General features: G+C 38.4%; 1 protein-coding gene across 1 annotated transcript in view; it reads left to right on the forward strand.

Annotated features, from left to right (window-relative positions):
• Window positions 1–12,553, forward strand: part of TGDS (TDP-glucose 4,6-dehydratase) — a 465,953-nt gene that overhangs the window by 204,099 nt on the left and 249,301 nt on the right. Inside the window, exon 5 of the mRNA XM_053707844.1 lies at window positions 12,209–12,351. Coding sequence (XP_053563819.1) covers window positions 12,209–12,351 — 143 coding nt within the window. The remainder of the gene's footprint in view (window positions 1–12,208; window positions 12,352–12,553) is intronic.

Genomic DNA, 12,553 nt, shown 5'->3' on the forward strand with positions numbered 1-12,553 from the left:
AGATTTGCAAAAATAATGAAAATCATCTTGATTTTTTTAGATAGGGAATTCAGGTTCTTATGTCATATGACCTTTGTGAGCTGCTTATTTAGTCTACTAATCGTGTCTTGATAGCGCCCCTGTAGTTGCACAGTCAAGTTAGGCAGACTTTTAGATGTTATAAATGTCAACTCTTATTGAAAAGAACCTAAAACTTATGAATCCCCTATTTGATGAATACTACATTTACATAGATATAAGTTATGTAGCCTGAATTATATTATTTAGACATACAAGCCTGTTGTAGTTCCCACGTGGTGCTCTGTGATCTCCAGGCCACACTCTTGCTGTTTTATGTTCACTGGACCTTATATAAATTAATAAATCTCGTGCAGATAGATTACCATCAATCCCTTATGCTCCAAGTTTAGTGGGAAAGTATATTATGATTATAGAGGAAAGCTGTAGCATATTACCTTCTGCCTCTGCACCTTTCTTTTCAGGCTGTGGCCTTCCAAAAATGTGTTCCTTTTTATTTAGATGATAAGCTGTAATCAGCCCTCCTGGGCTCTTCCTAGATGCTCCCCAGCTGGCTAGTGCAAAGCTGCTCTATTGTGGCCTTGTTGTTGCTGTTGCCGAGTTCCAATGTAGGCCGAAGCCTCGGACTTTCCTGAGAATCGCTCCGGTTCTCCCAACCAGCCTGCCTCCGATTCCGCTTTTTACTCCGAAAATCGGCCCAGAAAAGCTTCTAAAGGTCTCCCTAACACTTGCCTGATGTAGCTGTAGTATTTGCTAGCCCTAATATTCACTTTTGTTCACTTTGATAACTTTTATTTGCAGGAGCTTCAGCAAGACACGTCTCCTCTGCAGCTCTCCAAGCTCCGCCCTCAAACATCCTCTCTTTTTGTTGTTTATTCTGGAAAACGTAGGGGTCAAAAAGCTACGGCTACCTCTCTCTCTTTTTGGCTGAAATGCATCATCCGCCTGGCATATGAGACTGCTGGACAGCAGCCTCCTGAAAAAATTACGGCTCATTCTATTAGAGCTGTGGCTTCCACATGGGCTTTCAAGAATGATGCTTCTGTTGAACAGATTTGTAAGGCTGCGACTTGGTCCTCCCTTCATACTTTTTCCAAATTTTCCAAATTTGATACTTTTGCTTCTTCTGAGGCTATTTTTGGGAGAAAGGTTCTTCAAGCAGTGGTGCCTTCCATTTAGGTTCCTGTCTTGGTAAGCATAAATTTCCTTTTTAAACACTGTTCTAATTTACTTCTATTATCTAATTTGCTTAATTTTTTAGATATCCTTTGTTGAAGAAATAGCAATGCACATGAGTGAGCCAATAACATGAGGCATCTATGTGCAGCCACCAATCAGCAGCTACTGAGCCTATCTAGATATGTTTTTCTGCAAAGAATATCAAGAGAATGAAGCAAATTAGACAATAGAAGTAAATTTGAAAGTTGTTTAAAATGGCATACTCATTCTAAATAATGAAAGAAAAAAATTGGGTTTAATGTCTCTTTAACTAAGGACCCAATTTTGGGCTATTTTATAGGCAACAAACCTAAGGTAGTGTTTAAGAGGGCCCCCAATTTTAAAACTATTCTGGATCCTAGCAAAGTAGTGAAACATAAGAAATCATCTTCATCTATGAACATTGTGAAGAGTGTTTTGCCTCATGGTTCCCATAGATTCAGAGCAAGGCGATGTAAGATGTGTGACCATATTGTTAACAAACAACAAACATTTCAGTCTAATGTCACCAAAAGGTCTTATTTTATTATTTGCCACATATCTTGCGCATCTAATTGTGTTATTTATCTCCTTTCCTGTGTCTGTGGGATCCAATATGTAGGCCAGTCTTGTAGATGCTTCAGTACTAGATGGTCTGAACATCAGCATAATATGAAGAATAACTATAGATTTCACAGTGTATCAAGACACTGTAATAATATCCACAATGGTAATACTTAATGTTTTTCAGTGAGTCCCATTGAACATATTCCTAAATCTCATCTCTACAATCGGATTTTTAGACTCTGGCAGAGGGAGACCTACTGGATTCATGTTCTCAAGAGTTTACACCCGGCTGGTCTAAACTTGTGTGGGGACCTAGCTGCTTTCCACTAATTTTGATCCCTTTGGGTCTCCCTTTGCCCGTCTGTATAAAAATAAACCTACAAGAATAAATAAACAAAAAATACAAAAATAAATAATATAAACACTATTATGTTATATTGTTCCCTATAACACTGCTTTATTGTTCAATTTTTAAGTATGCATTATCATGTATTTTATTGCATACTCCTTATCAACTACATCTAGATTATATTGATGAGGCTTATTACCTCATAGTCTTGTCCAACTATTAACAAATCTCAGTATTTTAGGATATCTCTTACTGATTAGTTTTCCACTTAGTCTCAATGTTAGCTTTGATATTCTGGTACTTGCGTTGTTGAGTCCAGTATTTCCAGGGGCTAGCACTATTTTCTACTGTCATTAGGGCTTTGTTTTATATGCTAATGAAAGTATCTAGTATTATGATTAACTCTCTTACGGCTAGATTTGGAGTTTTGTCGGTTTTTTTCTGGCCGCACCATAAAATAACTCTGGTATTGAGAGTCCACATAAAGGCTGCGTTAGGCTCCAAAAAAGGAGCGTAGAGCATATTTAACGCAGCTTCAACTCTCGATACCAGAGTTGCCTACGCAAGCGGCCAGCCTCAAAAACGTGCTCGTGCATGATTCTCCCATAGAAAACAATGGGGCTGTTTGAGCTGAAAAAAAACCTAACACCTGCAAAAAAGCCGCGTTCAGCTCCTAACGCAGCCCCATTGTTTGCTATGCGGAAACACTTCCTACGTCTGTTCCGATCAGCCAATAGAATGCGAGCTCAATCTGATTGGCTGATTGGATCAGCCAATCGGATTGAACTTGATTCTGATTGGCTGATTCCATCAGCCAATCAGAATATTCCTACCTTAATTCCGATTGGCTGATAGAATCCTATCAGCCAATCGGAATTTGAGGGACGCCATCTTGGATGACGTCCCTTAAAGGAACCGTCATTCGGCTAGTAGGCGTCAGGAGAAGAGGATGTTCCGCGTCGGAGGTCTGCAAGATGGATCCGGAAGAAAGAAGATTGAAGATGCCGTTGATAGAAGACTTCATCCGGATCATGGACCTCTTCAGCTCCCGCTTGGATGAAGACTTCATCCGGATCATGGACCTCTTCAGCTCCCGCTTGGATGAAGACTTCAGCCGGATCATGGACCTCTTCAGCCCCCCGCTTGGGCTTGGATCAGGACATCGGAGGAGCTCTTCAGGACGGATCGGTGAACCTGGTATGGTGAAGATAAGGTAGGAAGATCTTCAGGGGCTTAGTGTTAGGTTTATTTAAGGGGGGTTTGGGTTAGATTAGGGGTATGTGGGTGGTGGGTTGTAATGTTGGGGGGGGTATTGTATGTTTGTTTTTTTACAGGCAAAAGAGCTGAACTTCTTGGGGCATGCCCCGCAAAGGGCCCTGTTCAGGGCTGGTAAGGTAAAAGAGCTTTGAACTTTAGTAATTTAGAATAGGGTAGGGCATTTTTTATTTTGGGGGTCTTTGTTATTTTATTAGGGGGCTTAGAGTAGGTGTAATTAGTTTAAAATTGTAATATTTTTCTTATGTTTGTAAATATTTTTTTATTTTTTGTAACTTAGTTCTTTTTTATTTTTTGTACTTTAGTTAGTTAATTTCATTGTAGTTATTTGTAGGAATTGTATTTAATTTATTTATTGATAGTGTAGTGTTAGGTTTTGTTGTAGGTAATTGTAGGTATTTTATTTAATTAATTTAATGATAGTATAGTGTTAGGTTTAATTGTAACTTAGGTTAGGATTTATTTTACAGGTAATTTTGTAATTATTTTAACTAGGTAGCTATTAAATAGTTCTTAACTATTTAATAGCTATTGTACCTGGTTAAAATAATTACAAAGTTGCCTGTCAAATAAATATTAATCCTAAAATAGCTACAATGTAATTATAATTTATATTGTAGCTATATTAGGATTTATTTTACAGGTAAGTATTTAGCTTTAAATAGGAATAATTTATTTAATAAGAGTTAATTAATTTCGTTAGATTAAAATTATATTTAACTTAGGGGGGTGTTAGTGTTAGGGTTAGACTTAGCTTTAGGGGTTAATACATTTATTAGAATAGCGGTGAGCTCCGGTCGGCAGATTAGGGTTTAATAAGTGTAGGCAGGTGGAGGCGACGTTGTGGGGGGCAGATTAGGGGTTAATAAATATAATATAGGGGTCGGCTGTGTTAGGGAAGCAGATTAGGGGTACATAAGGATAACGTAGGTTGCGGCGCTTTGCGGTCGGCAGATTAGGGGTTAATAAGTGTAGGTGGGTGGAGGCGACGTTGTGGGGGGCAGGTTAGGGGTTAATAAATATAATACAGGGGTCGGCGGTGTTAGGGGCAGCAGATATGGGGTACATAGGGATAACGTAGGTGGCGGCGCTTTGCGGTCGGCAGATTAGGGGTTAATAGGTGTAGGTAGCTGGCGGCAACGTTGTGGGGGTTAGGTTAGGGGTTAATAAATATAATACAAGGGTCGGCGGTGTTAGGGGCAGCAGATTAGGGGTACATAAGGATAACGTAGGTGGCGGTCGGCAAATTAGGGGTTAAAACATTTAATCGAGTGTCGGCGATGTGGGGGGACCTCGGTTTAGGGGTACATAGGTAGTTTATGGGTGTTAGTGTACTTTAGAGCACAGTAGTTAAGAGCTTTATAAACCGGCGTTAGCCCAGAAAGCTCTTAACTACTGACTTTTTTCCTGCGGCTGGAGTTTTGTCGTTAGATGTCTAACGCTCACTTCAGACACGACTCTAAATACCGGAGTTAGAAAGATCCCATTGAAAAGATAGGATACGCAATTTACGTAAGGGGATCTGCGGTATGGAAAAGTCGCGGCTGAAAAGTGAGCGTTAGACCCTATTTTGAGTGACTCCAAATACCGGAGTTAGCCTAAAACCAGCGTTAGGAGCCTCTAACGCTGGTTTTCACGGTTAACGCCAAACTCCAAATCTAGGCCTTAGTACTTAATTTTGGGGCATTGTTATTACATAATTTAATTACAAGGATGCACCCTAATTTCCCACACTAGTGCTACATATTATGAGGTCCTTTTCCCGACATTGTGCTAACATCGTTATTATTCCACCAATTATTAATCACTATAGAATGTCGAGTAAGTTTAAATTGAGGGTGCATTATTTTGCATGATCTTTGATTTTGCTATATATATATATATATATATATATATATATATATATATATATATATATATATATATTGTTATACATTTTAACATATTATTTGTATGTTTTCTATATGGAGACTGATGGACAACACTGTCCATTTGTTGTGATTTATATTATATATGTTGATAGGTAATAAATGTTGGTCATTTTTATATTTACAATCTCCTCTATGCATATACTCAAATATATACCATTTTTTTCTATTTGGATTTATTTCTATACCTTTACTATTGCCATTTTTTATTCTGAAATTATTGATTTTTTGTCGATAAGTTCTTATAACAATTCTCTGCACTTATAAATGTATATATACCAAATTGTATTTTTGGATAAATATTTGACTATGTGCAAGTATCTGGAGATATCTTCATTACCGCGAGCTTCCATTCGCATTTTAGTTTTTATTTGTATTATATTGGTTGCAGATTTATATTCATAATCTCAATGTAATCTTACCAATTTTCATTAAGCTATATGGTCCTTATTGATTGTACTATTCAAATATTAACGTTACTTGCCAAATGTTATTTTAATCATGTATCATATGTACCTTTTATTAGTGCAGCAGAGTTTTGGACATGCCCCTTCTGGTATTGATATGGTATAAGATGCCTCTATTCGTTGGCCAGGTAGGCGTGTTTGTTTTAATCCTTTGAGAGGGGTGTGTGTCCAACTTTGTTTTGTGATTGGTGAATGGGTGTTTTAACCCCTTAACGACCGACGATGTACGCCATACGTCCTCAGAAAAAATACACTTAATGACCGAGGACGTATGGCGTACGTCGTCAGTCTGGAAAGCAGCTGAAAGCGATCCTGATCGCTTCCAGCTGCTTTCCGGTTATTGCAGGATGCCTCTATCGAAGCATCCTGCAATAACCATTTTTACCCCTCCGGTGCAGAGAGAGCCACTCTGTGGCCCTCTCTGCACCGGACATCGATGGCCGCATTCGTTGGTGGGTGGGAGCTGAAGTGGGAGGCGGGTGGGCGGCCATCGATGGGTTGCAAGGCAGAGAGGGGGGCGGGATCACCGGGGGCGCGCATAGACACACTCGCGCGCATGCACGTGGGCGGAGGGCGGGAGCGTGCACGGGGAGGGAGTGGGTGGGAACCGCTACACTGCAGAAAATAAGTTTTGTAAGTGGGAGAAAGGGGTGAGGGAATGCCCCTTGAAATAAAAAAAATGGGATCTGGGAGGAGGTGGGGGGGGGTGATCTTGGTGGGGGGGAAGCTACACTACAAAAAAATTTTAAACAAAATTTAAAAAATCTATTATATTGTAAACTGGGTATTGGCAGACAGCTGCCAGTACCCAATATGGCTCCCAAGAAGTTAGATGGCGAGGTTAGGGAGCTGTTTGGGGGGTGGAATCAGGGAGTTTGGGGGCTAAGGGGGGGGACCCTACACAGTACACAGCAGCATATGTAAATATGCTAAAAAAAAACTATTGAAATTCAAAGATTCCTTTTATTTTAGTACTGGCAGACTTTCTGCCAGTACTTAAGATGGCGGAGACAATAGTAGGATCGGGGAGGGAAGGGAGCTGTTTGGGAGGGATCAGGGGGTGTGATGTGTCAGGTGGGAGACTGATCTCTACACGAAAGCTAAAATTAACCCTGCAAGCTCCCTACAAGCTCCCTAATTAACCCCTTCACTGCTAGCCATAATACACGTGTGATGCACGACGGCATTTAGCGGCCTCCTAATTACCATAAAGCAAACCCAAAGCCATATATGTCTGCTATTTCTGAACAAAGGGGATCCCAGAGAAGCATTTACAACCATTTTTGCCATAATTGCACAAACTGTTTGTAAATAATTTCAGTGAGAAACCTAAAGTTTGTGAAAAAGTTGACTATTTTTTTTTTTATTTGATCGCATTTGGTGGTGAAATGGTGGCATGAAATATACCAAAATGGGTCTAGATCAATACTTGGGGTTGTCTACTACACTAAAGTTAAAATTAACCCTACAAGCTCCCTAATTAACCCCTGCACTGCTGGGCATAATACACGTGTGGTGCGCAACGTCATTTAGCGGCCTTCTAATTACCAAAAAGCAACGCCAAAGCCATAAATGTCTGCTATTTATGAACAAAGGGGATCCCAGAGAAGCATTTACAACTATTTTTTCCATAATTGCACAAGATGTTTGTAAATGATTTCAGTGAGAAACCTAAAATTTGGAAAAATTTAACGTTTTTTTTTTTTTATTTAATCGCATTTGGCGGTGAAATCGTGGCATGAAATAAACCAAAATGGGCCTAGATCCATACTTTGGGTTGTCTACTACACTACACTAAAGCTAAAATACCCCCAAAAAGCTCCCTACATGCTCCCTGATTAACCCCTTCACTGCTGGGCATAATACACGTTTGGTGCGCAGTGGCACATAGCAGCCTTCTAATTACCAAAAAGCAGCGCCAAAGCCATATATGTCTGCTATTTCTGAACAAAGGGGATCCCAGAGAAAAAATTACAACCATTTATGCCATAATTGCACAAGCTGTTTGTAAATAATTTCAGTGAGAAACCTAAAGTTTGTGAAAAAATTTGTGAAAATGTGAACAATTTTTTTATTTGATCGCATTTGGCGGTGAAATGGGGGCATGAAATATACCAAAATGGGCCTAGATCAATACTTTAGGATGTCTTCTAACAAAAATATATACACGTCAAGGGATATTCAGGGATTCCTGACAGATATCAGTGTTCCAATGTAACTAGCGCTAATTTAAAAAAAAAAGTGGTTTGGAAATAGCAAAGTGCTACTTGTATTTATGGCCCTATAACTTGCAAAAAAAGCAAAGAACATGTAAATATTGGGTATTTCTAAACTAATGACAAAATTTAAAAACTATTTAGCATAGGTGTTTTTTGGTGGTTGTAGATGTGCAACAGATTTTGGGGGTCAAAGTAAGAAAAAGTGTGTTTTTTTCCATTTTTCCTCATATTTTATAATTTACTATAAAAAAATTATAAGATATGATGAAAATAATGGTATCTTGAGAAAGTCCATTTAATGGCGAGAAAAACGGTATATAATATGTGTGGGTACAGTAAACGAGTAAGAGGAAAATTACAGCTAAACACAAACACCGCAAAAATGTAAAAATTGCCTTGGTCCCAAACGGACAGAAAATGGAAAAGTGCTGTGGTCATTAAGGGGTTAAGTAGCGCAGGTTCAATTTTGTTAGTTACAGCCTGATGAAACGACCTATACAATCGAGGAACGCGTTGCTGGTTATAAATTGTATTACAATACATTTTGACACTTTTACAGTACTTGCGTACTATTTTTATCTTTGTCACTGACCATTAACTATCCATTGGTGGTTTGATACCGGGCCTGCTGTATTTTGGTTGGCCATATCGCTGCAACTGTGATACGTATGATGCCCTGGAACCTCTGATTGGTGATTGATCCCCACGTGGTCTGGTCGGCGTGGCTGTCTGTCGGGCGACTTGAGGTCCCGGCCTGCGCTGTTAGGCACCATTCAAGTGCCGCTCTCTATGTGAGTACCCACCTAGTCTGGGCCTGTCATCGCTAAATTTGTATTCTCCTGTCCAGACGATATTGCTTTATGAGGCTCCTCTTTATCTGTTCCCACAGGACGTGTTATCCTCCTGTCATCACAAGAGTGCTGCCTTCGTTTATGGTTCATCTTGATGACTTTATCCGTGTTTTGTCTGCGCACCTCTTATAGAGGCACCGTGCCGTATTCATTCTGACCTTTTATTGTTCACTGTTTTTTGTCATTATATACACACACACAGACATATACACACACAGACATTATTAAAAAAAATCTGGCTCCTGAAAGTATTTTGTTTGGCTCCTAGACTTAAAATAAGTTTAAGCCCTTACCTTTTCTGCAATGTGCTATTACCCTGTATCACACTGGAGTTCAGGAAGGGGAAGGAAATTGACACACATACACATACACACACACACACACACACACACACACACACACACACAGAGAGATACATACATACACACACATACACATACACACACACACACACACACACACAGAGATACATACACACACACACACACACACACACACACACACACACACAGAGATACATACACACACACACACACACACACACAGAGAGATACATACATACACACACATACACACACACACACACACACACACACACAGAGATACATACACACACACACACACACACACACACACAGAGATACATACACACACACACACACACACACACACACACACACACAGAGATACATACACACACACACACACACACACACACACAGAGATACATACATACACACACACACACACACAGATACTTTTATCTTTTTGGTTGGCTCCTAGACTCCTAGAATAAATTTGTTAAGCCCTGACTTACCGTTTCTGCAATGTGCGGTTAGCCTATATCACACTGGAGTTCAGGAAGGGGGAGGAAATTGAAGAGAGATGAATGTAGTAAATATTTACATTGAGAATGAAACAGTAACACCTGCAGGCAGAAATGAAAAGTGCAGGCAAAAAAAAATAATTTTGCAGTAACGGTACATTTTCTGCAATAAGATCGCACATCGCAGTATGTTCTGCCTTGGGGATAGGGGTATTAGATTAGGTTTAATTTTTTTATATATATATATATATTTTGTTATATATTGATAATTTAATCTTAGGTTTTATTTTTAAATTAATGTTAGGATTTTTTATTTTAATTTTTAACTTGGTATTTTTTATTTTATGTAATTGTGGTTAGTTTAGGGGGTGTTAGGTTAGGGTGCTTAGTAATTAAATTAGTTATTTGCGTTGTGAGGGGTTGGCGGATTAGGAGTTAATAGGTTAATTAGGTTTATTGTGATGTGGGGGGTTGGCGGTTTAGGAGCTAATAGGTTAATTAGGTTTATTGTGATGTGGGGGGTTGGAGTTTATAGGTTTATTAGGTTTATGGCGATGTGGGGGTTTGGGGGTTTATGGGTTAATAAGTTAATTAGGTTTATGGCGATGTGGGGGGTTGGCGGTTTAGGGGTTAATAGGTTAATTAGGTTTATTGCGATGTGGGGGTTTATGGGTTAATAGGCTAATGAGGTTTATTGCGATGTGAGGGGTTGGCGGTTTAGGGGTTAATATTTTAATTATGTTATTTTTGTTTAATTTGCGGATTAGGGGTTTATGCGGTTTAGGTGTTTTTTAATATTTCTTGTGAGTGCTTAGGTGTTTTTTTTTTTGTTATACTTCGTGCGGGCGGTTAGATTTTTTTTTTTATTATTACGGACGGTTAGTTTTTTTTGTGCGGGCTGTTACGTGTTTTTTTGTTATTTCATGTAGGAGGTTGCGTGTTTTTTTTTCTTTCTTAATACTTTGTTTGCCTATGCTGCATCCAGGTAGATTCTGAAAATGGCAGGGTGGTGGATTCTTTCACCACCCTGCCATTTACGGAATCCACCTGGATGCAGCTTTGCTGCATCTTGGTGGATTCTTTTAGCTGCGCGTGCAGCGAACATTCCTCTTGGATGCACGCACAACTGCCAATGGCGTCGGACACATTACAAACTCGATTATAGTATAGATATATATATATATATATATATATATATAAAAAAAATATCTATTTAGAATTACTTCGCTGAATATGTTCTATGTGCAGAACATTGGAATGTGAAATATTTATAGTAAATACACAGTATTACACCATTAATTATGAATATTGCATAAATATGCTTTTTCATCTAATTGACTACAAAGGGCTCCAATGCACTTATATATATATATATATGTTTATATATGTATACATATGCATTTATGTGTATATATTTCTGTAAATACATATATACACATATAAATACATATGTAAACATATATAGCTATACATATTTATATATATATATATATATATATATATATACACACATACATACATACATACATATCATTAGGCATGTATGTCTGTTAAAGCCCTTGCCTTTTTTTCTAACACCTGAGATCTCCTATCTTTGAGAATTTATAAAAAAAATTATACAATATTATTTTTGAATAATTTTATTAGATAGTGTTATTATGAATGCAACTGTACTGTGTAATCTATTTGTGATGTGTTTTGTGACACTTTAGTTTAGCAGAACAGTTAACCGGAGCTCTGAGGTGGTTGCAATCATTGAAGTGTAAATTGTGACTGCGTTCGAGCATTCACATTTATTTGAAATTGTAATAACAAATTAACTTGCAGGCAGTCAGACACGAAAAACCTTATATTGATTGCGAGCAAATGATAGCGCACCACTCATAATCTGGCCCTGTACGTTCTCACATTGGTTATTTGCAACTACCTTCCTAACACCATGAAGGTCAATGTAAAGTACATGAAAATGCCCTTTGTGCAGATATTATTTAGCATTTAGAAGTATAAATCCCTTGCAAGCCAAAAGATATGTGTATGTAACTTTGGTGTTTCTTCAGATTGATTTGATGACATTCCTTATTGTATGGACATTATAGTGCAGAAATTACACACACTAATTTGTTAGAGCATGATGTTTTATCGCTAGTGACCATGCATTGACATGTGTTTAACTCCCACAGAGGGGATAAACACAAAGTTAAAATACCACTCGGAAGCCACAAAGAACTGATTGTCTTGAGTTGCTGCTACTGATTGGCTCAGTAGCTTTATCTGCTTAGGGCCATCAGTTCTCATGCGCTCAACTCTTTTGTGGGGGTTAAACATGTAGCATTGCAAGGTAGCTAGTGCTAAAATTCAAATTGGAATAGAGGCCTGTGAAGTTGCAACTAATAGTTATAGTAGGTAATGTATGATGTAACATGTGCATGCTTTATGTTTATTAGATTTCTACTTACAAAATTTGTTAGGAATTTAAAATAAAATCTAAGTTTTTCCTCCTTCTTATTTTAGATCTATCATTTTTGCATTCCTTTAAATTTACCTACGTGAACACTTATGGCACACATATCCTTCTCAATGCTGCTCATAGAGCTGGGGTAGAAAAATTTGTCTACATAAGTACAGATGAAGTTTATGGTGGTAGCTCAGATGAGGTAAGCTTTTTAAGAGGGGCCACAATGAAACTTTGTGTTTTACAAAGTAAATTCATTCATAAAGGATATATATTTCTCTTGTAAGGTGTATCCAGTCCACGGATCATCCATTACTTGTGGGATATTCTCCTTCCCAACAGGAAGTTGCAAGAGGATCACCTACAGCAGAGCTGCTATATAGCTCCTCCCCTAACTGCCATAT

The sequence above is a fragment of the Bombina bombina genome, chromosome 3 (assembly GCF_027579735.1).
Source record: "Bombina bombina isolate aBomBom1 chromosome 3, aBomBom1.pri, whole genome shotgun sequence".
NCBI classification, from domain to species: Eukaryota; Metazoa; Chordata; class Amphibia; order Anura; family Bombinatoridae; genus Bombina; species Bombina bombina.